This window comes from Dunckerocampus dactyliophorus, chromosome 6, assembly GCF_027744805.1.
Source record: "Dunckerocampus dactyliophorus isolate RoL2022-P2 chromosome 6, RoL_Ddac_1.1, whole genome shotgun sequence".
In the NCBI taxonomy this organism is placed as follows: domain Eukaryota; kingdom Metazoa; phylum Chordata; class Actinopteri; order Syngnathiformes; family Syngnathidae; genus Dunckerocampus; species Dunckerocampus dactyliophorus.
Genome location: NC_072824.1, coordinates 14,821,085 through 14,846,941, shown reverse-complemented (window position 1 = coordinate 14,846,941; position 25,857 = coordinate 14,821,085). Strand labels below are relative to the sequence as shown.

Genomic DNA, 25,857 nt, shown 5'->3' with positions numbered 1-25,857 from the left:
CAGTAGGGGAACACATCATTTGCTTGTTCTAATCGCATGACTTGTGACACGTGGAAGTCACAAAACCAATGATTTATCATGTGGGGAAAGACTACTAATGCGGAGCTAAAGCAACATTATGTCGTCAGTAATCAGAAAGTCAGCTGATGACACACTGGCTGGCGTCTGGCTTACGTCTTGTTGTTGCCATGGTGACACAGCATCGCCGTATTTAAGTGGGGTAGCAGGGCGTGTACAAATGTTGCTTGGAAGAGGAAAAGGGTGGCTTCACTTCTCGCATTTCTATTTGTGTTTCCTTCAGATGGAAGTTATTTAAATATTTGATATTCCAACCACATTTGCAACTAAGGCAATATGCAATATTGCATGAAACAGTAAGATGTGAGATAAGGTGTTGTGCTCCCAGTCTGTGCATAAACGAGGAAATCATTTGAACCATTAAATCACACGTTCATTAGAACGTTACTAGTCCATTAATCGTCTATGCTCACCACGGTCGTGGGGGTATCCCAGCTATCCCAGCTGACTTCAGGCGAGAGGCGGGATACAGGACTGGACTGCTCACCTGGTCATTCGCAGGGAACATATAGACAACCATTTACACTCACATTCATACCTATGGATAATTTAGAGTCGCAAATTAACCTAACATGGATGTTTTTAGATTTTTTTGAATCCCTGTTTTCCAGGGAGGAAGCCGGAGTACCCAGAGATAAAACACGCACGAGGAGAACATGCAGACTCCCCACAGAGATGCCCAGCAGAGATTCAAACACAGATCTTCCATATCTCTTGACTGTGTGGCCAACATGCTAACCACTAGCACACCATGAGGCCCTTCATTAGATCATATACAGTATTACCTCGCATAACATAAACCTCCTTTTACGTAAATTCCACTGAACATAAAGAATTTATCGAGGGAAAGGCTTCTTGAGACTTCATCTGTACTTCTGTGAAAAATGTGTCGGACGTTTCGCTCCTCAGCTGAAGAGCTTCGTCAGCGAACTAATAAGTGCTGGTAGCCTAGGCCTTAAATACAGTAAGAGTGGGCGGAATTGGTGTACCAACACCCTCCTCTTATTGGTTCCTTAGACTAAGCCTGGGCGGAGTAGTGGTCTAATCCTCTCCTGCCATTAGCACCTCCGATCAAAGGGAAGTGTAGCTCCTTGTAGTTGGGTATGAATGACTCTGATACTGGCTCGTTAGCATCTATTGTTCTGGCTCGGCCCTGGCTTCACCTCATTTGCAAGACTAAGAGCTGTGGGTTTTGGTCTCAGTAACCTGCTGAACACAGGGTCTAAATTAAACCTCAAACCACCGTTCCGATTCAATGATGGGTGCTGTTGTTTGACAAAAATAGCTTCCTTTACTCCTCTTTCAAACCATCTGTTTTCTTTGGCCAAAATCTTTACCTCGCTGTCCTCAAAAGAGTGATTGGTTGCTTTAAGGTGTAGATGTACTGCTGATTGAGGACCACTAGAATTGTCCCTGCGATGTTGATAAAGCCTTTTTTTGGAGCATTTGCTTAGTTTCCCCAATGTAATGCTCTTTGCATTCCTCATCTTTACAGTGGATGGAATAGACCACATTGCTCTGTTTTTGGTTTGGAGCCTTGTCTTTAGGATGCACTAATTTTTGTCTCAGGGTATTTACTGGTTTATTTACTGGTGTTCAGCAGGTTACTGAGACCAAAACCCACAGCTCTTAGTCTTGCAAATGAGGTGGAGCCAGGGCCGAGCCAGAACAATAGATGCTAACGAGCCAGTATCAGAGTCGTTCATACCCAACCACAGGGAGCTACACTTCCCTTTGATCGGAGGTGCTAATGGCAGGAGAGGATTAGATCACTACTCCGCTCAGGCTTAATGTAAGGAACCAATAGGAGGAGGGTGTTGGCACACCAATTCCGCCCACTCTTACTGTATTTAAGGCCTAGGCTACCAGCACTTATTAGTTCGCTGACGAAGCTCTTCGGATGAGGAGCGAAACGTCCGACACCCTCTTCACAGAAGTACAGATGACGTCTCAAGAAGCCTTTCCATCGATGGACAACTCCTGTACGACTGAGAGCCTACACAGACATAAAGAATTTATGTAAAGTTTTTGCTTCGTATTACAGAAGAAATTTCATATAACATAAAGTGTCAAGTCAGTGCAAGTCTTTTTTTTTTTCAATCAACTTTATTAATGCCTCAAGTCGTGCAAGTTCAGACTAACACTTGGTGACGCCTTCTGACGCATCACGCTATTATTGGCTGATTTTCATCTCATTGGCTGACTTATACAGCACGTACGTGAGTTTGTGTGAGAGACAGGCTTCTCCCTTCAACCTCCTTCCTCTTCGTAGTCGCTCTTAAACTAAATTAAACAATTAAGTTAAGTTACAAATTAAAATTTTGCACACAGCATTATTGTGTAGTGCGTGTGCGTTTGTTTGTGAGACCAGCTGACTCTTAGACACTTTGAGTCGCGTTTGGACTCAGGCTAGTCCTCCTCCTCCTTCCTGCCTCCACTTGCACTCCTGATCAAGACATCTCGTGAATGGTAGGATTGTTTTGTTTTTCAGTTTTATTCATTTACAGTAATCTCATTTATTACCTTATTTTATATTGGAATGTTACTCTACTATGTTTATGCTAACGTTTTCTTTTATTTTCCCACCATATTTGGTGGACTTTGAATATTTTGAAGTGCCGAAGGGGTGAGTTTGGGAAGATCTTGGAACGGATTAGGCTATTTACATGTATTTTACGCTTCGTATAACATAAAAACCCTATAACATAAAGGATCTTGGAACGGATTATTTATGTTTTAGGGGCGTCTACTGTATGTCTAAATTAGGGCTGTCAAAACTGAAGTTTCCTTTAACGGCACTATTTTTTTGCGCCCTCTTCCTGCCTGTTTGGAGGAGAGAAATGAGGGAAACAGACACGCATGCACATTTGTTGTGTGCTGAATTAATGTATTTATTATCGCAGGACAGTTCTCTCGTCACGTTTTAATCTCGCAAGGTCTTGTGAAACCCCTACTACTAAATTTACCAACTTTTTCAACATTATTAATCAATTATCACTGAAGTGTAAAAATAAGATAACCATCGTTGACAGTAAAATGTTACAATAACAATAAAACTCTTGGCCTTAACTTTGACAAGAAGTAACTCAGAGTCAGTCCTCCCCAAAGTGGCGCCTCGGCAAGATTTTATATGGCGCCTACCTCTGTCCCCCTTTACGTACGCTTGCAAAAGAAATTGAACGGCATTGTTTTTACTGTTGTCTTTAATTCGTAAGATAACGTGCCACCTGTTACGATGGTGTTTGTCGCTCTGCTGCCGCCTGCTGTGTATTTGCTCTCTGTGCAGCTTCAGCCGGTGTGGGTGGAGTCTCCAGCACACACCTGCAGGCAATCTCATCAGGCACCCTTCTTATACTCAGCAGCAACTAGGGACCAGTGCCAGATTGTACTCCTTGCTACCTGTACTGCTTCGTCCGGCTCCTTACCTGTTCACCGCTTTCTGGCTCACCCTTGTACCCTCTGCCCAGTACTATTTCCTGTTACACTAGTTGTGTTCCAGCTCAGGTTTGCCTGTAGTGTTTCTCAGTTGTATTCTAGTTATTTCCTGTCAGCCTTCTGCTGGCAGCGTCTTGTGTTTCTACTTTTGGTTTGTGACTTTTTCTTGTGTTGTACTTTACCGGCTTGGGACACTTTGTGTTATTAAATACCTTTTGTATCTATTTTTGGTCTGCTTCCCTGCGTTGGGTTCCGCCCCTTTTACAAGTGGCTACTCCCACTTGTGACACAATAATAGCAATAAATTATCAATACAACAATGAACATCAAAATATTTCAATAACCACGCAGTTTGAACACAATGTCTATATATAAGCTACATTTAAACTATAAGCAAACACTTATATATAAAATGTCTAAATACAAAATCTATATAAAATACATATATGCAACTATATGCAAACCTATCTACAAAAATGATTAGACCTAGTTTGTTAGAAGGTATAGTAATATAAATTGGGCATTGCTTTACATTGGTTTGGTTTGGTTTGGTTTAGTTTATTTGAACATGAAGGTTACAATGGAATACATCTCGTGAATCATTTTTTCACAGTTCCACATGTCCAAAAGGAGTAGGAAGAAGCAAAGCTTATTTAATCCTACCCCCCATCCATTCTACATCTAGTACAGTACATGTAGTTCACTTCCTGGATTCCATGTCATGTTTTCAGTGATAGTCAGGATAACACATAATAGATAACGGTGAGATAACTCTCCCCCCAAAAAAAGAGAGAACATTCATAATAATAATAATGATGACAATACTAAATAAATAAATAAATAAATAAGAACAAAGCTTTTTTTTTTTTTTTTTTTTTTTTTAAACACAACAAAGAAAATTATATAAAAAAAAAAAAAAATAAATAAATAGAAATAAATAAATAACAAATAAAATTTAATTAAATAAATAAAAAATAAAATAAAATAAAATAAAATAGAAAATAAAATAAAATAAATAAAATAAAATAACAAACCTGACAGAACAATCAGGACTCTTCTGCCTTGTATTTGGCAAACATCAACTGCTTGTATTGTTTTTTGAATTTGCTCATCTCTGTACATTGTTTGAGTTCTTTACTCAATCCGTTCCATAATTTAATTCCACACACGGAAATGCTGTGGGTTTTCAGCGTTGTTCTCGCATATAAATGTTTTAGGTTTAATTTTCCTCTAAGATCATATTTCTCCTCTCTGATTGAGAAATACTTGATTAGATTTTTGGGTAACGAGTTATTATTAACTTTATACATTATTCTAGCGGTATGAAGGTGTACTAAATCTGCGAATTTTAATATCTGTGATTTTAAAAATAAAGGGTTTGTATGTTCTCTATACTTGGCATTATGAATTATCCTCACAGATCTTTTTTGCAGTACAGTGAGTGAGTGAAGATTGCTTTTGTAATTATTTCCCCATATCTCCACACAATACGTTAGATATGGAAATACTAAGGAACAATACAGAGTGTGGAGTGATTTTTGATCAAGAAGATATTTTGCTTTATTCAATATAGAGATATTTCTCGCCACCTTTTGTTGTATATATTTAATATGAGATTTCCAACTCATTTTTTCATCTATTATAACCCCAAGGAATTTATATTCTTCCACTTTTTCAATATCCGTTCCATTAATTTGTATTTGGTCGTACGTGTCCTTTCTACTATTACCAAATAGCATTATTTTAGTTTTACTTAAATTCAGAGATAATCTATTCTTGTCAAACCATGACTTTAATATGACCATTTCATCCTTGACCTTTTTAATGAGTTCTTGTGTGCTTTCACCAGAACAGAAAGCAGTGGTATCATCGGCGAATAAGACCAATTTTAAGTTGTTAGTTACTTTGCAAATGTCGTTAATGTACAAGTTAAACAGTTTTGGTCCCAGTATGGACCCCTGTGGTACTCCACACGTATTGTGTAGACTCCCAGATGTATATTCTCCTAGCTTTACAAATTGTTTCCTCTTTGCTAGGTAGCTTTTAACCCAATTTAAGACTAAACCTCTAATTCCGTACCTTTCTAATTTTGAAATTAAAATAGTGTGATTAATTGTATCGAAAGCTTTTGTCAGATCCATGAATACTGCAGCTGCGCATCTTCTGTTGTCTATGGCAGTAGTGATTTCCTCCGTGATTTCCATCAGTGCCATAGAAGTTGAAATGTTGGCTCTGTAACCATATTGACTACTTGCCAATAATTCATTCTTATTAATAAATTTGTCCAACCTATTATTAAATAGCTTCTCCACAATTTTCGAGAATTGTGGTAACAAGGAAACTGGTCGATAATTTGTAAATTGGTGTTTGTCTCCTTTTTTGAAAATTGGAACCACCTTGGCTGTTTTCATTTTGCTTGGAAATATTCCAGTCTGAAATGATAAGTTACTAATATATGTTAACGGGTCTGCGATCTCATTGATGACCCTTTTAATTGTTTCCATTTCGATTCCATGACAATCAGTTGATGTTTTTGCCTTAAAATGGTTAACAATGTCAGTGATCTCCTTTTTGGTTACAGCAGTGAGAAACATAGAATTAAGATTCCTATCGATAATATCAATCCCTTCATCAATTGTGTCTTGTTTTGGAATTTCCTCTTCCAGTTTTTGTCCAATATTTACAAAATATTCATTAAACATTTCAGCTACCGCATTCATGTCATTCCTGTAAGTGTTTCCAACCATGAAATAGGGAGGATAGTCTGCTTTCTTAACGTTGTTCTTTATAATACTATTTAAGATGCCCCAAGTTGCTCTCATGTTATTTTTGTTCTTATTTAGTACGTGACTATAATATTCCCTCTTACACACTCTCAAGATAGTTGTCAACTTGTTTTTGTATGTCTTATACTTTTGTTCTGCTTCTTTAGTCTGTTGAATGATAAATGTCCTGTATAATGTGTTCTTCTTCTTACAGGCGTTTTTTAGTCCTTTTGTCATCCATGGCTGCTGGTTTTTCTTTTGCTTCTTGGGCTTTTCTTGCCAGGGACAGTTCTTATCGTAGAGCTCCATATAAGTACCAAGGAAGCTGTCATATGCCTCGTCCACATCTGTTGCACTGTAGACACTCTCCCAACTTTGTTCTTCTAGACCTATCTTGAAGGCACGGATGTTGTCCTCTGTACGCAATCTTTGAAAAGTCTTTTTTGCCTCCGCCTGTTTTTTCTTATAATGTTCATTGTAGATTGTAAACACTGGAAGATGATCACTGATGTCACTAATTAGCAGGCCACTGATGGTGTTGTTATCAAAGTCATTGGTGAATATATTATCGATGAGGGTGGCACAGTGGTCTGTTATTCTACTTGGTCTAATGATTTTAGGATATAAACTCAAGCTATACATTGTATTTATAAAGTCAAGTCACATTTGAATCAATGTGAACTTTTCCATTTTAAGAGTTCATTGCAATAACTAGTTTTAATATAATTTTTTTGAAGGTGATTTTTTTCCCGATTGTTTTGGCGCCCTCTCGAGGCCACATTGCCCTGAGCAGCCGCCTATATTGCCTAATGGGCCAGTCAGCTCTGAAGTATCTTCCTGCTTTAAATGTGAGTCGCCTTATTGAGGTTGCTCCTCTTATTTTGGAAGAAGTGTCAGAAAAGGTCACAGAAGGCCTGAGAAAAAACACACTTGCACTGAATGAATCCGCTGATGCTCCCTGAAATGAGGTGTTGTGCAATATGTTGAGGTCATGCAAGATGCAAGATCAGCACCAAGGTTTTGTGCTTGAATCTCGACTTGAGAAGTTCCACTGTGCTCCCTCATGTTGCAATAAAGTTGTGCATGTACTGTCTGTCTCAGCTACGCAACTTCTTAATTGCTCCATTGTTTTACTTCAGCACCTGCAGGGCTACAATCTAATTAACCATCTGCTGCCGCTGTCTTTTGACGAATGAACATGCGGCCTGTTATAAAGTAGGACAAATGACAAGAACACGCAAGACAACACAAAGCGGCTTTCTGTGAGGCCACTGCATCAAAGTCGTTCTCATTCAGTTCCTGCCAGCCCATCCTAAATTGCTTCATTTTCATCTGTGGCTGGGGGTTGTCTGTCATTTGATTAGAAGCTTGTGATGAAAAGTGTTGATGGCACGTTGGCATTAGAGTCGAGGGAGCAGCACAAAAGATGATCAATAGTCACATGGGGCCGTCTGACTTTTATTCACTAGATGCTTGGGATTTGCTTGTGTGCCTTGAATGTCTGGATCGGGGTGCTATTGTTTCTTTTGGTGTGTAACTTTGCTTTTGACTTTTATGTGCAGACTTAAATAAGTTACTCAAGGTGACACTCTGATATTTCACAAATGATAACCACACCTGAAGAATACTGTGCAAAAGTTTTTTACGGGGTAGGGACCAACTCGAAAGCCACATGTGGTTCTTTTGATGATTGCGTCTGGCTCTCAGACATTTCTTAACACTATCAAATATGTTCATTTTAATATTTTTTTCCGCTGACATTTTAAAGTAAAGCATTACAGAAATGACTGTTAAATAATAGCATTCGCAGTCTAAAACATTGTCATGCATTTTCCACCACAATGCGGGTAGCCAGAGCTAACGCCGGCTGTCCTTCCGACATTTTCCAGGTAAGACACCAAGAACGTGTTATCTTATTGGATAATGCGGTAGCCTAACTGGGTCACTGAGAGGTCAAGAAGTAAACTTCCCTCCTTTAAATCAAATAGTCAGCTAGGTAACTCTGCAGAGCAAACCCTTTTGATGAAAAAGATGGCGAAAACAAAGAACGACTAGAGTACTCTACATTTCAGCACGAATGGACTTCACCTTTGTGGAGAGAGCAGGTTGGGCACGGTGTCTAATATCAAAGGTAAAATTTCAATGATGAAACAGTAAAGCGGCACTTTGACACATTCTGTGCTACATTTGCATCAAAATATCCAGTGGGGGACAGCAGGAAGAGGACATGCCAAGGGCTATTGTCTAGAGTGCAAGCTATTCAGCAGTAACTCCATGTCTGCACCCGACAAGGTGACTGGAATTCGGCTTGCTTTTCTGGTTCTTTAGCAATAATGAGGAATGGAAAGCCATTCGCAGATGACGAGTATGCCAAAACCTTCATGCTTGATGTGACCAGTAAACTTTTTGACGACTTTTCTGATACAAATAAGATAATCAAATGAATAAAAGACATGCCTTTGTCACTAAGAACTGTTCGTGATCCTACCATCACGATGGCAAATCAAGTGGAGAAACCATAAGTGAAGAACATAAATGCAGCGCCATACTTTACCCTCACTTTGGACGAGTCGACAGGCGTAAGCCATTTATCCCAGCTCAGCATGATTGCAAGTCATTCTCATATCAAAAAACACCAAGATCAACCTACAATTACATTTAATGGATGGAAATCTCAACGCCTGCATGAAGCTTGACCTCACCACATATCAACCACACTACAAAGCCTTCATCTTGCTTACAAATGCACACATTTAGCTGTATTCAATGTTATATGGCTTCCACCGAAATACACTTTAAAATATGTGGCTTTCATGGCTCTCTTAGCCAAAAAAGTTCCCAACCCCTTGGCTTCAGCCATGTCCGCACAAATATGCATATTATTCTATTCTCTTACAAGCTTTCTTTGCACTAAATTCAATTCCTCAACTTGTTCAATCTATTCTTATATTAATTGTGGGCATTTTGGTGTTCTTCCTTGCATCGTAAATTCCTGTGTATAAGCCGCTACTTTTTTCTTGCGGCTTATACAGCGGTGCGACTAATTTATGGCTAAATTCTAGTCTCATGACATCTCCTTTACTTCAGAACTACTACTGATTGTTTAAATACTGTGCCACTTGCAAGTCATGTAGGAAACGGTAGCTCTTCCTTTGGCAGAAGCCGATCACGAGCTAAGGGTGCACTCACAACCAGCTTGTCAACCCATTGGAAGTCAGTGGAAGCCAGTACAACAACATAAGAGTCTGACTCATGGTGTCATCTTTCAAAGAACACTTTACTAACAGCACTAAATTCAGCACACAGCAACCTAATACTCAAAAGGTGTATACACAAAATATACAAACATGTCGCAATATGACTTTAAAATTAAAAAAAACAACATTTTAAAGTTTTAAAGTCCCATAAGGCATTGCGTCTGAGCAACACACTCATTGGGTGCTGTACGTGTTATGTCACCGTCCCTATTCCCTTTTTCAGAAGCAGCATTGCAGCCCCATTTTCTATGCTTTCTTTGCTCTCCTCCAATGCAATGGTTTTCTCAAACAAAATGCATTATGGCAACACTTAAAATGTTGGGTTTTTTTCATATAAAACTCGTATTGACACATGTTTGTATATGTCTGAGGTATAATGTTTGTTAGTTGCCATGTGATGAATTTAATGTTTTTAAAAACAACCGTGATCTGGCTGTTATATTGAGTGATGACCTTCTGCAATTTCCAACTGGTTGTCAAGCTTGTCGTGAGTTTATTCATAACTCATGATTGGCTCCGGTCAAATAAAGAGCTAACTGGTCCTCACGGACTCATACGCGCCACAGTATGCCACTTTATGACATGGACACGCGCGGCTTATACACCGGTGTGGCTTATATAACAACAAATCTGTTTTTTCCTCTATATTTAGTGGGTGCGGCTAGTGTGACTTATACACCGGCATTTACGGTAATATACATTGTCTTGTTCTTTTGGGGTTTTTTGTCATCATGCTAAATGTCTGATTATTGACGACTTTACTATACAAAATTACTTCAGTAAGAAAAACCACAAGCTCCATAAAAGTACCCAGTGTTACTCAGCTTAATTCACAAACATTTCACTGACATTTGATTTGAACAGCTTCAAATCATGGATCGTTTTTGATTACAGTATATACCAATCAAAGGCTCAAACAAATGACATTTCAATTCATTCACAAGGACATTTTTTTTTAATCTCCTAAAAAAAAGCAATAGCTGAGCTATAAGTACAGCTTTGAAAGACAACAAAGAAATACGCTGGCCCTAACCATTCAATCAGCCGTGAGTGCTCCTCTTCAGTGACATCACTCTTAAAATAATCTACCTTTAAGTTCAAAACAAGCCAGTCAATAAGGATTGTATTACAGTCGTAAATAATTAAATATAGTGTATACAAAAGTATACATTTATTTGTCAGTGCACAAATCCACCATGCAGTAGACTGTAGGCCAGAAAGCAGTAGGGCATAGATAGAAAAAGCAGATTTTAAAAAAAAATTGGATTTGCCTATAGATTTATTGTCTATGTTCGCGCATCACAGTTTCCATGGTTACGTATTGTATTCTGCATGTTTTTTTACAATGTGCTTGTGCTCCCCTATCTCTCTAGAAAAGTGATGTGTTTTATTGAAAGGATTTTATTTCTCGTCTTCTTTCGTCACTTTTTTGCCATCCTCATCCTTTGCTTCGCCCTTCTCTTCCTCTTCTTCCTTTTCCTCCCCTCCAGCTTTATCATGTTCCACCTGAATTCCCTCCTCTTTCACCACCTCCTCCTTCTCCTCGTCTTCATCCTCTACCTCCTCACCTGCCATTCGTTCCAGGTCGGTGATGCGATGCCACAGAACCTTATCCGTTTTCTTGTGTTTTCCCAGGATCTTCTTCAGTTTGGTCTGCATCAGATCCATTGTGTTGTATAATCTGCTGACCTTCTCCTCCAGCTCCTTAGCCTCTGGCTTGATGTTGGCCGGATCCAAGTCAATCAGGCCGTCTTTCATCAGGATTTGTCGGCCTTTCTCCTCCAGCATGCCCTTCGCGTCTGGGTATTCCACTAACGACTCCATCAGGTCATCCTTGGACAGGCAGAAGAGGTCCGAGTATCCAATGCTGCGGATGTTGGCTGTCCGCCTGTTTCCTGCTTTGCTGCCCTTGATATTAAGGATGCTGATCTCACCAAAATAACTCCCGCTTCCCAGCACCACAAACTGAGTGACGCCATCATCCGCCACAACCGCCAATTTCCCATCTTTGATGATGTACATCTCACGACCGATATCGCCCTTCTTGCAGATGTAGTCTCCGGGGCTGAACACCTGAGGCCGGAGCTTTAGCACCAGCTCGATCAACAGGCCTGCTTCACAGTCAGCAAAAATGCGAACCTTCTTCAGCGTCTCCATGTGAACTTGGATGGCTATCTCGGCTTTCAGCTTGTCTGGGAGATACCGCAGCACCTCACGCTCATCCTGCGCCTTGCCATTGTTCCACAGGTAGTCAAACCACTTGATGACACGCAATTCCAGATCCTTGCTGACCTTTCGAACCTGTAAATAAGGGCGTTTCATGCAATCAGTGGTAGCAATAGAGTGAGAAGTGTGTGAGTGTTACTGCTAAGAAAACTGTAGTGAGTAAAATAGCGAATACACCCGTCACATTTCAGCATCTTTATTACAGTATATCTTCTCAGTGGACAATACCATAGAAATGAAACCTGATGTAGGCCCGCATGAGTGCTGCTGACCCTGGGGAGCTGCATTTCATTGAGGGAAACATGAATTCCATTCACATTGGGAAGCAGAGCATGACTCCTTCCCATGGGAAACTGGACCGTTTTGCAGCTTTCTAAACATAAGCAGCAAGGCACCTCCAAGTGCCTTGCTGAGGAAGCTGAAGTTGAAGGTGATGCAGTCGCCAAGTATGTCTCCTCCAGACCTGAACTTGATTGAGCACCTGTGGGGCATCCTATTTTTGTGGTTAGAGCATAGAAACCGTTTTTGTGACTTTCTAAATATGTTTTTTAACATTATTAGAGCCCTCTAGACAGAAAATAACACCCCTATTGTCACTTTTACACTTGTATTACTCAATATAGTAGATGTAATAACACAAATAAATAAGACATAACATAGACTCACACATCAGCTTTGGGAGAGTTCCTTGTTTTTTTCTGGACAATGTATTTCCTGGTGGCTATTGTCTCATCAACCTAACATTACTGACACCTAGTGACCAGTGTAAAACACTACAGCTCACATTTTTTAATGTGTCCTCTGGATGCCTTATATTTGTATTTCCGTTCATTTAGCCATTTTAATGCTTGTATATGCTGAAATTAGGCCAAGAATACACACAATTTGCTTGATACGCATAATTTCTAGTAATAGGCCGTAGTCAACCACAAAACAGCCATAATTTAATTATACATTTATTTTGAAAAACCATGATAGGGTGAAGCTGCAAGAATTTGAACCGCAAAGTGGCGAGGGAAGACATTATATCCAAGTTTAATTTCTATAGTATTGTCCCTTGAGAAAATATAATAAAACGTTTGCTAAAATGTGAGGGGTGTGCTGACAGCTGTGAGATACTCTTACCTGCATGTACTGCTTGATGTTGTCAATTCGAGCCTGAAACTGGGCTTGGGCTGCATTCATGTTGGAGATCATCGTAGCAATATTTCCCACAATGGTGGCAAAGATGAGAACCCCAACTAAGAAGTCCACCACATGGAAGAGAAATTCCGAATCGAGGGCTGGCGGTGGAGTTTCTCCAATGGTGGTCAGAGTCAGTGTGGACCAGTAGAGGCTGAAGGCATACTTCCTCATGGGCTGCCCAAAGGCAGGTTCTTCAGGATCATCTAACGCTGGGTAAACCCATTCATCTGCCCCAAAACCAATAGACTTGGAGAAGGAAAAGTAGAAGCAGGCATTCCAGTGAATGATGATGAGGATGTACATGATCAGGTTCGCAATGCGAAAGATGTTGGGGTAGTTTGTTTTAGTTTCCGTCTTTGTGAAGAACTCCATCATGCGGCCGATCCTTAGCAGCTTGTTGATGCGGATCTCCGGGTAGTCCACACCCAGAAGTAGATACAGGACGTCGGTTGGCAACATGGAGATAACATCCAGCCGGAACTGGAAGCTGTTCATGTAGCGGTCGCGGAGCAGCTTTTCATCTTTGACCATCAGGCCTTGCTCAAGGTAACCTGCAGAGGTACAATGATTTATTGACAGGCTATATTCCGACTTGATGGTCAATCATTATGCCTATTTTCATTCATTTTGAAAAAATCAGTTACCATTTTGACACAAATATAAGACGACCTCGAATATAGGACAACCAATGTTTTTGAAGACCCTGAAAAATATTTCCTAAGACAAAATCAAAGACAAAAAAGACAAAATTGATGTTTTTTTAAATCGTGTTTTCAATATATATATGGGCTGCACGGTATCAGTATCGGCCGATTTCCATCAAAAATTGCGTGATCGTCATATGCCGACAAATGCCTTTCAAAGACGATCACAAAAGCCAATCACTTGTGGCTAGCATGATTGCAGTCGGCAGCGACCCTTTCGTGCAGTGTAGTGTCCTAAGTGACGCTGCCCTAACTGAACGTCTTGGGCAGCGTCCTCCTCCCACTTGCCTTCCAAAAAAAATAAATCATATCTGCCGGGTGGAACCTAACTGCTAACATGCCACAAAAACTATCTTGCAGGGGTAGCACGTTAAAAAGCCTTTCATACTGCATTTGAAGAACAACACTAAAGGAGTGTGGTGAGTTTTGGAGGCTCACGGCAGCTCACGTCAAACGGCAGCTAACGCAGCCATGTGGCTAACACTCACCCGTATGTGTGTGACAGTCAGACGGCAAAGCTAATAACCTGAAAAATAATTGAATTCATCGGACGAGAGCAGCCTTTCTCAGCGGTGGAAGACACCGGGTTTGCCAAAGTCTCCTTAAAGAAGGCGTCTCATCCTCTGGAAGTTTCACGAGTTATCTTCAAAAAGTAAGTAAAAGTAGAATATATATTTTGGGTCCCATGGCAGTCAAGGGACCTTGGAATCGTCCTGACTTTTCCCTTTTATACGGCACCCCAATAGCATATAGATAGTTAATCCATGTGATCGGTATCAGACGATTTCAGTCCTGGATGATCTGTATCGGAATCGGCAATGTAATACCCTGATCGGAGCATCCCTAATATTTGCCCGTGTGTTTCACCTGTTCTGGTCCTGAAGAACATATCAGCTAGGTAGATGAGGTCTGAGGTGTAGTCCAATAAAATCCAGTAAACGATGAAGTTGTGCTGCAGCTCCTCAAAGCATGCCCTGTTTGAACACCACCAGAAACACAATGTTGATTAATAAAATTAAATGATGTTTTACCCGTTTCTTTTAGTGCAAACATGTTTTGTTTTGTTTTGTTTCTCGCAAATTTGAAATGTATATTGTATACAATTTTAAGTGGACGCCTGCACATTCCCAGTCCAGTATTCGCTTCCCCACAAATGAGCAGATTTCTGGTAAAAAAATATATATATATTATTGTTATTTTTGAACGTATCATAGTTGCTGTGAGACACAAAAATGAAACTGATTCACTCCTGATCAAAATTTTAAGGCCAGTTGAAAAATTGCAAGAATTTCCATTTTTCACTGTTAGTTCTTAATGAGCTTCTAAGTAGAGCTTAAAAATGCAAGAAGAAGAAATTTGAGTGACACAAAAAAAAAATGTAGTCAGCAATTTTTTTTTCCAAACAATCATTAAACTATAATGGGCTGTTCGTCAGCTGATCAAAACTTTATGACCACAGCCAGGCCAAGCCAAAATCTGTGGATTTGTCTGTGTGGTAATGACTGGGTTTTTCAAAAGGACCACGCTGCAGTTCACATTGCCCGCTTTACAAAGGACTTCTTCCAGAGGAATAACTTTTGGACCATCCTGCGTGTCCTGATCTAAATGGATGGATGGCAAAGGGAAGTTTACAAAAATGGGCATCACTTCCAGACAATGGATGCCCTCCATGAAGCGATCTTCACCACCTGGAACAACATTCCCACTAGCCTCCTGGAAAAACTGGCATGCCCAAACCAATTTTTGAGGTGATGAGCAAGAGCAGCTACTCATTACTGAGTCCTTTTTAAAAAACGTGTTTCTGTTTTAGGGGGCCTTTGAGTTTTTTTGAGCTACGGTCTTAAACGTTTGACCAGCTGATAAATAGCCGATTTTAAATTAAGTGCAATAAATTGCTTACTCCAAAAAATGTTTTGTCTAACTCCCATTTCTTCTTTTTGCAATTTGAAGCTCTACTTAGAACCTCTTTAAGATCCAATAGTGCAAAATGTAAATTCTTGCAATTTTTCAACTGGTCTTAAAATTTTGATCAGGAGTATACACTGCATAACGTCTACAGCAGGGGTCTCAAACACAATTTACCTGGGGGCCGTTGGAGGTAGAGTCTGAGTGAGGCTGGGCCGCATCAAGTAAGTAAGTAGGGCTGGGAATCTCGGGGTACCTCACGATACGACACGCGATACATGGCTCACAATAGCAGTAATATCTTGATACAGTAATAGGGTGAATCAAATAAATAAATAAATCATTTCACGATTTATAATTTGCTGCATAGAAAATGGATGGATGGATATTAGCCATAAGCTATAATCATCCAAATTATTAAGAAATTACAAAATTCTAGAAATATTTCACTGTATGTGTGCGGTGAAGGGAGTATAAGTTTCGCTTTTTGAATTGAACTACTGAAATAAATGAACTTTTCAACGTTTTTTTTTAGCTATTCACCAGTACTACGATGGTTAGAGAGAGTGGCACTGTTATTGTCCACCAATTCTTGTAAATGTGGCTGAAATGGAAGGTTTGCTCCATGTAGTGAATGCAGATTAGAAACATGTTATACAAGCGGTCACCTGGCAATGATCATGGTCCAGTTGTACATGACCGGCAACGTGATGATGAACAACCAGTTGTAATAGAGATTTCCAGCTGGGTTAATGACAAATATTTCTTTGGGCCTGTACAGAAAGACAAAGCAGGTTGGTCATAATTCATTGCATTGAATTCATCATCCATAGTCCTGTTCTACCTGATGAGGCACTTACTTTTCTACACCCTTCTCATTTGCTCCCTTTTCTTGCTTTTCCTTCTTCCTGTGAAGTGAACATTTAGCAATAATGCATTTCTCGCACGTAATGTAATGGCTTGTTTGTTCTTTTGTCAATTTTTTTCTTCCAAGAGAAAAGTCTCAAATTTGCCTTTAAAGCAATATGAAAGTGAACAAGGGCTTCACTTATCTCCTCGTGGCTCCCTCTCTGTACTTACTCTTCATTGTTATTGCTGTTGTTCACGTTGAGCAGGTGGTGAGGGACTGTGTGAGGCGCCATCCTTCAAGGCAAAGTGAATAAATGAAACCCACTGTGATTATCCAATGTAACGTGTACGTAAAGATCTGCTCACGTGTCGACCATGCTGTGCGCTGCACTCTTAGGGCAGCCGGTGGCGCCGTCTCAAGTGGTACAGTGAGGTGGCGAGTAACTACCGACGTGGTCATGGCAACACATCTGCAGTAGTTGGCGTAAAAAAAAAACATCAAGGAAAAGTTTTGTGTCACATCATATAAAGAGGATGCGGTACCAAAGAATTTAATCAAATACAGTGGAACCTTAGTTAGCAACATTAATTTAAAAAGTTCCGACTCTAACTGAAACAGATGCTAAGCGAAACATTTATTCCAATGAATAATGTAAATCCAATTAATCCGTTCCAAAAAGCCAAAAATGTTAACACAAAACATGTTTTTTTTAAGTTTTGCAACTATAATTTTACATGCAATTCGAAATTCATATAAATGCATAAACATGATAAATGAAACACTTGACGCACCCTCCGTGCGTTTCTTGCATTTTTTGCAAGTAGACCGAAGGAGCCCGTACGAACGGTTGTGACCTAGGCTTAAAGGAAAACTGCACTTTTGGGGAGTTTTGCCCATCGTCCACAATCCTTATGTGAGACAAGAACACATGGGTCTTTCTCTTTTCTGTGCTTCCTAAAGATATAAAAACAGCTAAAAAGATTCAGCTAAGAATGCATGTCATGGGGGAAATACATATTCCGCTTATACAGCCTTCTGAAAAAAATTCCAAAAAGCACCAACAACGCAGTATTTACATATAATGTGACATGCATATGAACCAAGCTACAGCAATATTGTTATTATTATTATTATTAACACTGTTACGCTCATTGAAATCCGCTACTGCCGTATTGCCACCTTGCCACACCACACCGGCTAGCTACTAGCCAGCTAGCGCCGCACCGGCTAGCTACTAGCCGGTCAGCGACTAGCTTCACCACACACTCACAACGCCGCAGGCCACTACTAAAAGGTAAGGCTACATACTGGAGGTGCCGCCACTGCTGAAGTGTTTTTGTTTTTGCGTTTGGAGAAGGAAATGCTAGGTGTAGGCGTTTGTTTCCATGTTGTTATGTGAAATCAATGCACCCAGGCAGGAAGTTCCGGTAATGCTCAAGAGGACCAAAATACAGCAAAATACTGTAAGTATTACATGTTATCATTGCTGTACCTGTTACTACATGGTCACAGCCTGTGCTGTATATAAAACCATAAAACCTTGTTGGAGTTTTTTGGAGGTGTTTAATAGCGGCACAAGTGGATCCCTTTACGTGCAGTAATGAGCTGTCTCTTTTTATCTGTTTTTATATCTTTAGAACGCACAGAAAAGATAAAGATGTGTGCTCATGTCTTACACAAGAATTGTGGATGATAGGTAAAATTCCAAAAAAAAAAGCGCAGTTCTCCTTTAAGGTTACTTTTACCTTCATTGAAGATGTGAGGGCCGCACGGTGGAATAGTGGTTAACATGTTGGCCACACAGTCAGGAGAGTCTTCGTGTTTCTCCATGTTTCCTCCCACATTCCAAAAACATGCATGTTGGGTTAAGTTAATTGGAGACTCTAAATTGTCCATAGGTATGAATGTGAGTGTGAATGGTTGTTTGTCTATATGTGCCCTGCGATTGGCTGGCGACCAGTCCAGGGTGTACCCCGTCAGGTGGGATAGGCTCCAGGATACCACCGACAGATCAACACCAACACCACCTTCCCAGTTTGTCCTGAAATATTTCTTGAATTCAATAGTGTTTCTCACCTCGATAACCCATAACAGCATTTTGATAAAGAAGGTGAGAAACACTCCTGAACTTAAGAAAACCACAAATTAGGAAGGTGGCTAACAGTACGTTTTGTGATAAAATTACACTTAGAACACAGCTGGACTCACGCAGTGTAATAACAATAGAACAAAACACGTGCCATATTGTACGCTAATCAGAAAATGTACACAAACCGAAGCAAAATGTAGACGTCAATTTTTCAACGTTAACCGAAAAACACACTCACCGGTGTGGACGCTGACCGAGGGTCCACTGCAAAAACAATTTAAAGAAATACTTGCGGAGGCACTTTCAGACAAAACTTTGATGTTTTGTCTTGGAGAAAATAAAAACTTGAATGAAGAGGAAAATAAAGTGGCCTTACAAATGCAGCCCAGATCCAGTTGGTGCCTAGCTATAGTTAGCAGCTAATGATTAAAGACTAAAGGCCCTGTCACACCTTGACGATTTAGCCAGCTCGAGACCATATACCTCACCGTGATTGGTTCGTTCGGCCAAGGTCCCGCCCTCGAGACCATATACCTCACCGTGATTGGTTCGTTCAGCTCCGCACACGACAAGTGTCATTCACATCAAAGTTGCGAGCCACACGAATATTAATTTGTCATATTAAGATGGGGGCCGCAAACTATCGTCCCAGGGGCCGCGAGTCTGAGACCCCTGGTGTAGGCTGCATACGCTACCACTCATGGATTTGTGACTCGCTAATGCATTAATAAAGTTGATAAAAAAATCAGAACAAGTTGGTTCCATTCCCAGTGTCACAGTGCCCTCTACTGGTCAAGCTGCAAACTTACCTGCAAATACAAACACAACAGCCTCCGTCTTCACTCGCCAAGAAGACAGTTCTGTCTCAAGGTATGTTGACTTATTTTGACTTGTACGTAACTTACAAATAACATGTGTGAACGGGCGTCAACGATCGCATAACTTATTGCCCGCGGATGTGGGACTTATTAATCATGCGTTGACATACGTCGAAATGTTTTGTGCATGTACAAAATTTTTGGACGACTTGGACGTACTATGACGTATGCCGGCATGCTTCAGCGTGCTCTTAACTTATACAAAACTTACCCATAACTTATTGGACGTACGCCAGCGTATTGGGCAATTTTTTCATACGTTGGCGTAAGCTGGCTAAATCGTCAAGGTGTGACAGGCGTTGGGCATAAATTGTGAACACCGGCAACACGCTACGCATTCGTTGATATAAGTTGTCTATAAGTTATAGAAACGTTCTATATAAGTTACTAATACGTCATGTTTACGTCGACCTCGTTATGAATACGCTGTGTATACGCCCAAAATTGAAAAAAAAAACGTCGGCAGTTCAACGTATGCCATCAAAATGATCACGTCAGGCATGCGCTGCCTAAATCGTCAAGGTGTGACATTAGTAGGGGACTCCACTTACCAGGACTTTACCCTCTCTTCAGCAATTAATATCATTATAACTTTCCATAATGTATTTTTCTTGTCCTCTCTCAACAGACTAATATTTCAGAATATGTTTGTTTTGGTATATTTGAGACACGTGGACACAAATGCAGAAAAATACAACAAGGCAGGGAAGCTTTAAACTGTTTGAATTGGCAAAAAAAAGCACAGAAGCCAAAAACACCACACATACAACTGTGTCCACTTTCCGATGCACTTGCAAAGCAAACTTGAACTAAGAAAAAAAATGATCTATCGCATGATATCATTCGCAAAGGACTTGGGTGAACATATTTGACAGTATTCATTGTGTATGAACCTACCTTTCCTTCCAGCTATCAAGGCCATTTCCACTCACAACAGAAAGATCACAGGTCCTCGAAACCTAATATGCCACCATGTCGACATGTATCCATACACTACTGATAAGGCATTGGGGCTTACGTAATGGTGTCATGCTCTTATAAGGATTAGATGGATTTGTGGTGGCTGTGAAGATAGGGGGGTTTGAGTCCTCGTTCTCAGCCCACTGGAGTGAAAAACTGCCACGTGGACAAGCTCAAATCTGCCTCTTTGATTAACCTAAAGTGCTAAATAAGACAATTTTTGGTGATGTTTCTTTTAATGCTCAACATATTTGTCTGATTTGTGGAACAGTCGAGGAGTTACCCTGGCTGCACACATGTGCACGCATGCTGAGTCAGCGCTCTCAGCAAATGCAGCTCTGATCCTATTATATGTTGCCGGCTAGACGAGGCGAGGCTTTACATCAGGTAGACATTCTCTCCCTTCAATAAACAAGAGTATTTTGCTGTGCTGTTTGCACTTTTATCACCTCCGTTTTCTCACTTCCACAAATAGGCACACAAACGTTATTTAGCGTTATCACTTTTTAAATTACGGTTTTTGTTCCAAAAGCTTGGGCGAACACCAAAAAGTACAAAATATTTTCCATAGGAAATTACATTCCATAGGAATGTAATTATACCACTCCAGACACCCAAAATATATGCAAAATACATTTTATATGGGATAATTATTGTTTTACATGCAGAAAACAAATGGAATGAACTTTTACCGTTTATTCAAGCCTCTTGCTGGCGAAGACGTAACAACCAGGGGTGAGGGAGGCGGGGATCTACATCTATTTTCTAAAATTTCATAAAATCATTTTTTTCTACAAGAAAAATGGACTTGAAACAACCAAAATGATCTTTCAGCATGTCCTATTTTCTCCTTTATTGTGCTTATTTTAAGAGGTTTCGCTCAGACTTTAGTTCAATTTACCATAAGACAACTCTGAATATAAGATCACCCCACTTTTTTCAACATCAAAATCGTATTTCAGGCATAGGTCCATCGTAAGTCGTATTCCACTCATCCTATTTTTTGTGTGAGTGACAGGATAAAAAGCTCTGACTCGCTTGGGGAGAAGTCGCTTTGCGGCGCCTTCTGGTTCACAAGTATAAATTTCAAGACCCTACATATAAGACCTGTATTTTTCAGAATGTCACCTGCTTGAAGAAGATAAAAAAATGTAGAAAGCACATTCCATGGCGCTGCGGTCTGATTTAATAGGAGGGTATTTGGTAGCTAGGATAAAAGAAGATACACATGAAGAAAGCGGTGATATTTTGTGCTAATCTTTATCTGACAGGACTGTTCTAAAAGTCCAATCAATCATAACGTAAGGAGATGTTCTACAGCCTGGAACTAAGGAGCAAAATTACTTTGGCACTGAGGGCTTTGCTGCTGCGACAGAAGCATCAGCCTCGGGAGCTGCTGGTGGTGCAGCAGCATGTTCTGCTTCCACATCTCCAACTTCAGCAGCCACTTCAGGGGCAGGTTGTGCAGCGTCCAAAGCTGCCACCCCGCCACCAATTGGTGAAGCCTCCACAGCCACGTCAACCTCAGCTGGCGCATCGACAGCAGATGCAGGATCAGATGCGGCGGCCTCTGCAGGCGCCTGTACGACAGCGGAGTCCTCCTCTTCTTCTTCCTCTGCTTCTTCCACCTCCTCATCAGAGTTTAGAGGAGAAGCAGATTTTGGGGCAGAATCAGCCTCCTGTGTAAAGGATAATTGAGAACGTGTTATATTTACAGTAACATTACATTTTTAACATATAAGCCCCGGTGTGTTTGTTTGGCAGCAACAACAAAACGTGCACACACAGTGATAAGAACTACATTCAGCTAAATGTCAAGATGACTTCTCACTTCTGTCTCTTCCTCAGACGCTTCTCCAGCTGACCGCGCAGGAGCCTGAGGTGGATGAGGAGTCGGAGGAGGAGGCGCGTCAGTGGCTGGTTGAGCTGGTGCAGCATCCACCGGCTTAAAAAAAAGAAATTTTAAAATGAAAACTGGAAGCTTTGCATGACATAATGTTGCAGTAAGTGATGAAGTTGAAGCACCTACCACCACTGCAGCCACTGGTACAGCCTAGACAAAGAAAATACAGTTATGAACTGTATTTGGTATACAGTGTTCCCTCGCTTCGTCACGGCTCACCTTTCGCGGACTATTTTTTGTGTGCAATTTTAGTGCTTATTTTTTTTTCAACATATGAATGCTGTTACAGACCAATCCTGGCCCTTTTAATAAGAACTGCTTTGTGGGAAGTTGAGTGTTGTATTTCTGTGTTTTAGCACGAGGCGGCATTGTCTCTCTTCTGTCTGCACCGCCCATTGTCTTCTGTGTCATGATTGGCTGTAGACCATTGTCAATCAATCCCCTTAGTGCCATCTCTCGTTGTGGTCATGGATAGCAAACTTTCTCACCGTGTGAGCTGCTTGCTAACGGCCAATACTGTAAACAATAAAAGAAAAAGAAGAAGCTAAGCGCGTGTGACTCACGGTTGCGAGTTTTCTCCCCGACAAAACCCACAATGTCGGCAAAACGGTCTGCACCCAAAAGGAAGCCAGCCATCACACAAAGAGTTGGACTTCTGGACATGCTGAAGGAAGGCAGAAGTTACGCAGCTGTAGGGAACCATTACGGAATACTGTAAATGAATCTGTGGTTCATGGAAGACAATGAGGAGGAGTAAAATACGACGACAGGAGCAATATGATCAAATCCAAATTAAATTGGAACTTGTGAGTGTCGAAACAAGAGAGAAATGTGAGAAAATGTTGATGCCTGTCTGAGAAAAGTGTGTGTATGGTGAGGGGTTGTACAGCCTTAAAACATATAATAATTTGGGAAAAAAATAAGTTGGCTACTTCGAGGATTTCACTTATTGTGGGCTATTTTGGGAACCTATCCCCCGTGATAAATGAGGGAACACTGTACAAAGAAAAAATAAGGCTGGACAAACAAACTTTTTTATTTAACCGAGTCACAAAACCATGCAGGTGCATTTTTAAATGTTTGTCCCACAAATTGACGCAAAATAATATTATAGTCTACATTTTTTGGACCAAATAAACCACTGTTAATAATAATAAGAAGAAGAAGAAGAAGAAGAAAAAGAAAGAGTATATCATAATAATGCTATAGTTCCTCTAATATGTTCGCTTTCACTCTGTAAAGTTGTGGAACTGGTGTTTGTGAAATGTATTTTCTCAGAGGCAATTCGTACTGTTATTATCTTATTTTATTTCTGCAATGAGCCACGTTCCACAGATGGCCGCTGCGCCACCCAAGTGTGTTTTGCCAGGACGGGGAGGTGTTGCGAGGCAAAGGAGTGTGTCTGTCTGCCGCTGTCAGGTTGCATTGTGGATGTTTTAGAGCTTTTGGACTGGCATGGTATTGCTGCGGCACAATCAGAGGCGGATACTTCACCTTTGTTGACCGCTCATATTTAATTACCGACTAAATGCATAACGAAAGAAAAACTTCAGCTCCTTCACTTTTAATGTGCACCCCGACTCGCTATACATAGTGACCATGCTGCTAAATTGTTAACACAAATCTCCTCTACGTATGAGGTGTGTTATGAAGCAGAGTTATCAGTCCTGGAAATCCGGGTCCTAAATCAGAAACAAGGCCATTCTGGCTGGTGAACGAGGAGGATGTGACATTAGATACCGCCTTGAAAAATGTATCATGTGTATTTCTAGATGACAAACATTGTAAGTTATTTCGTGCCTCGAGGGAGGAGATAACATTGCTACAGTTCCAATCTGTAGCACAAATAAGGCTAAGATCTAAGAGACCTGCTAACACAGATTGGAAATGTACAATCGCAACAGCCTCAAGAACAGTTTCTCGGAGAGCCATGAAGAAGTCATAAACCTTATGGAGGAAAATAGAGCACTTTGCAATGATACCAAGGCACTACGGGACGATATCAAGGTACTATAAGATGATAATACTGCCTTGTGTGCTGCTCTTAAGAAGGTTAAAATTCCTATGGAGGAAAACAGAATACTACGCAATGATATCAAGGTATTACAGGATGATATAAAAGTACTGCTGGATGATAATGCTGCCTTGCCCGCCAATCTCAAGGAAGAGAAGGCAAAAGATAATATCATTGAGCAAATGAAAAATACAATTGATGAGATGGATCAGAATGCACACATGAGCAATGTGATCCTCACGAGGCCCCGAATTACACCCAGGTGAAATCACAGGGCAGGCCAGAACAGAGGAGAACCAGATGAAATGGATGTTACCTCAACATTGCCAATTTCCTACAATCAAAGGAGATGGATGTAGATATCCCACTGTATGGCATAAACAACACATCACCTGTCATTATCATTGCGTTCACCAATAGGGAATTGAAAACCACACTGCTGAACACTTGACGAGGCAAGAGCGGTTGTTGTCAAAGATATCAACGATTTGGTTAAACATTAAAGATCACATTACCATGACAACAAGGAAAATGGAAGATACAACCCATGAAGAAAGAATGATGCAGTTGGAAGGATTGCATTCAATAACATTTGACATCAGCACCACGTTGCAAGGGCCTGCTCAACAAGAATTACTGGAATTAGGAACGCATGTACGGAGAGGGGATAGGATTAACTAAGCTTCTTCCTACTCTTATTCGGATATGTGGAATTGTGAATTGTAACAAACTGTATGTATGGTCAAAATACATTAAAACATTACCATTACCATAAAATAATACATCAAATGAAACTGGAGTTCGTAACAAAGCATAAGCACTATTATGGGGAAAATGTAGAGAGCCTCGGCAGGTTGGACAGAGTCAGAATGGGCCGAAACATAAAAATGGCCGTGCACAATACTGTGGAGCGCACGCAGAAGCAATAGTCTCCACAACATAAGAAAAACTGTGCAGGGAACATATATGAATACAATGGATACATAACAGCCAAGTGTTAGTTACAAGATGTGCTTCTGTAGATGCTTCTGTTTTGGTTAGCAATGAAAGTGCTCTTTATTGTCAGTTTGCATGAAACAGTATCAACCGATGTGACGCCTTGACACGGTGTCAAGGCCAATATTTGAGGAAATAGTTCAGAATCTTACAGAAGTTTCGGCAGCAGGAAGAAAAGGGTTTGCAACCATTCCCTGGGGAAAAGAAAAGACAGTGTTGTATTTTGCTTTTTTATTCAAATCAAAAATAATCCCGCCTACGAACCTGCTGCTGGTACAACCTATACATCTCCATCCACCTCAGGGCCTCATTGGCATGTGCAGCAATCTGCTGGAGAAATACCAGACATCTCCAGACACGCAGTGCAATTGAGCCAATTATCATCTTCCTGTTGCACAGCTATCATGACGTGACTTTCAATAGACTGATGAAAACCTGGTATGTGACAGACAGTGGCAACATACCTCGTTGTTTTGACTCTCCTGAGCCTACAGAGGAAGAAGATGGGCCAAGCAAAAGTGCCGTCACGATTAAATATCCAAGTTAGCAAGATGTTGTGTCGTTCAAGACTTACAGGAGCAGCCGAGCAAGCCACAAGCAGGCACATCATAA

General features: G+C 40.6%; 1 protein-coding gene across 3 annotated transcripts; it reads right to left on the bottom strand.

Annotated features, from left to right (window-relative positions):
• Positions 1-9,536: 9,536 nt before the first annotated feature.
• cnga1a (cyclic nucleotide gated channel subunit alpha 1a) lies at positions 9,537-20,416 on the bottom strand. 3 transcript variants are annotated; one of them, XM_054779913.1, is made up of 8 exons: positions 20,270-20,416; positions 16,771-16,874; positions 16,636-16,698; positions 16,416-16,463; positions 16,224-16,328; positions 14,518-14,624; positions 12,887-13,497; positions 9,537-11,836 (listed from the first exon to the last, which is right to left on the bottom strand). In XM_054779913.1, the coding sequence occupies exons 2-8, from the start codon at positions 16,779-16,781 to the stop codon at positions 10,937-10,939; spliced, it is 1,845 nt and encodes a 614-aa protein (XP_054635888.1). In that variant the 5' UTR covers positions 16,782-16,874; positions 20,270-20,416; the 3' UTR covers positions 9,537-10,936. The 3 variants fall into 3 exon arrangements, with proteins under 3 accessions (XP_054635888.1, XP_054635889.1, XP_054635890.1); XM_054779914.1 differs by lacking the exon at positions 20,270-20,416 and adding an exon at positions 18,151-20,263; XM_054779915.1 differs by lacking the exon at positions 16,771-16,874 and having other exon boundaries at positions 20,270-20,363.
• Between the last annotated feature and the right edge of the window lie 5,441 nt (positions 20,417-25,857).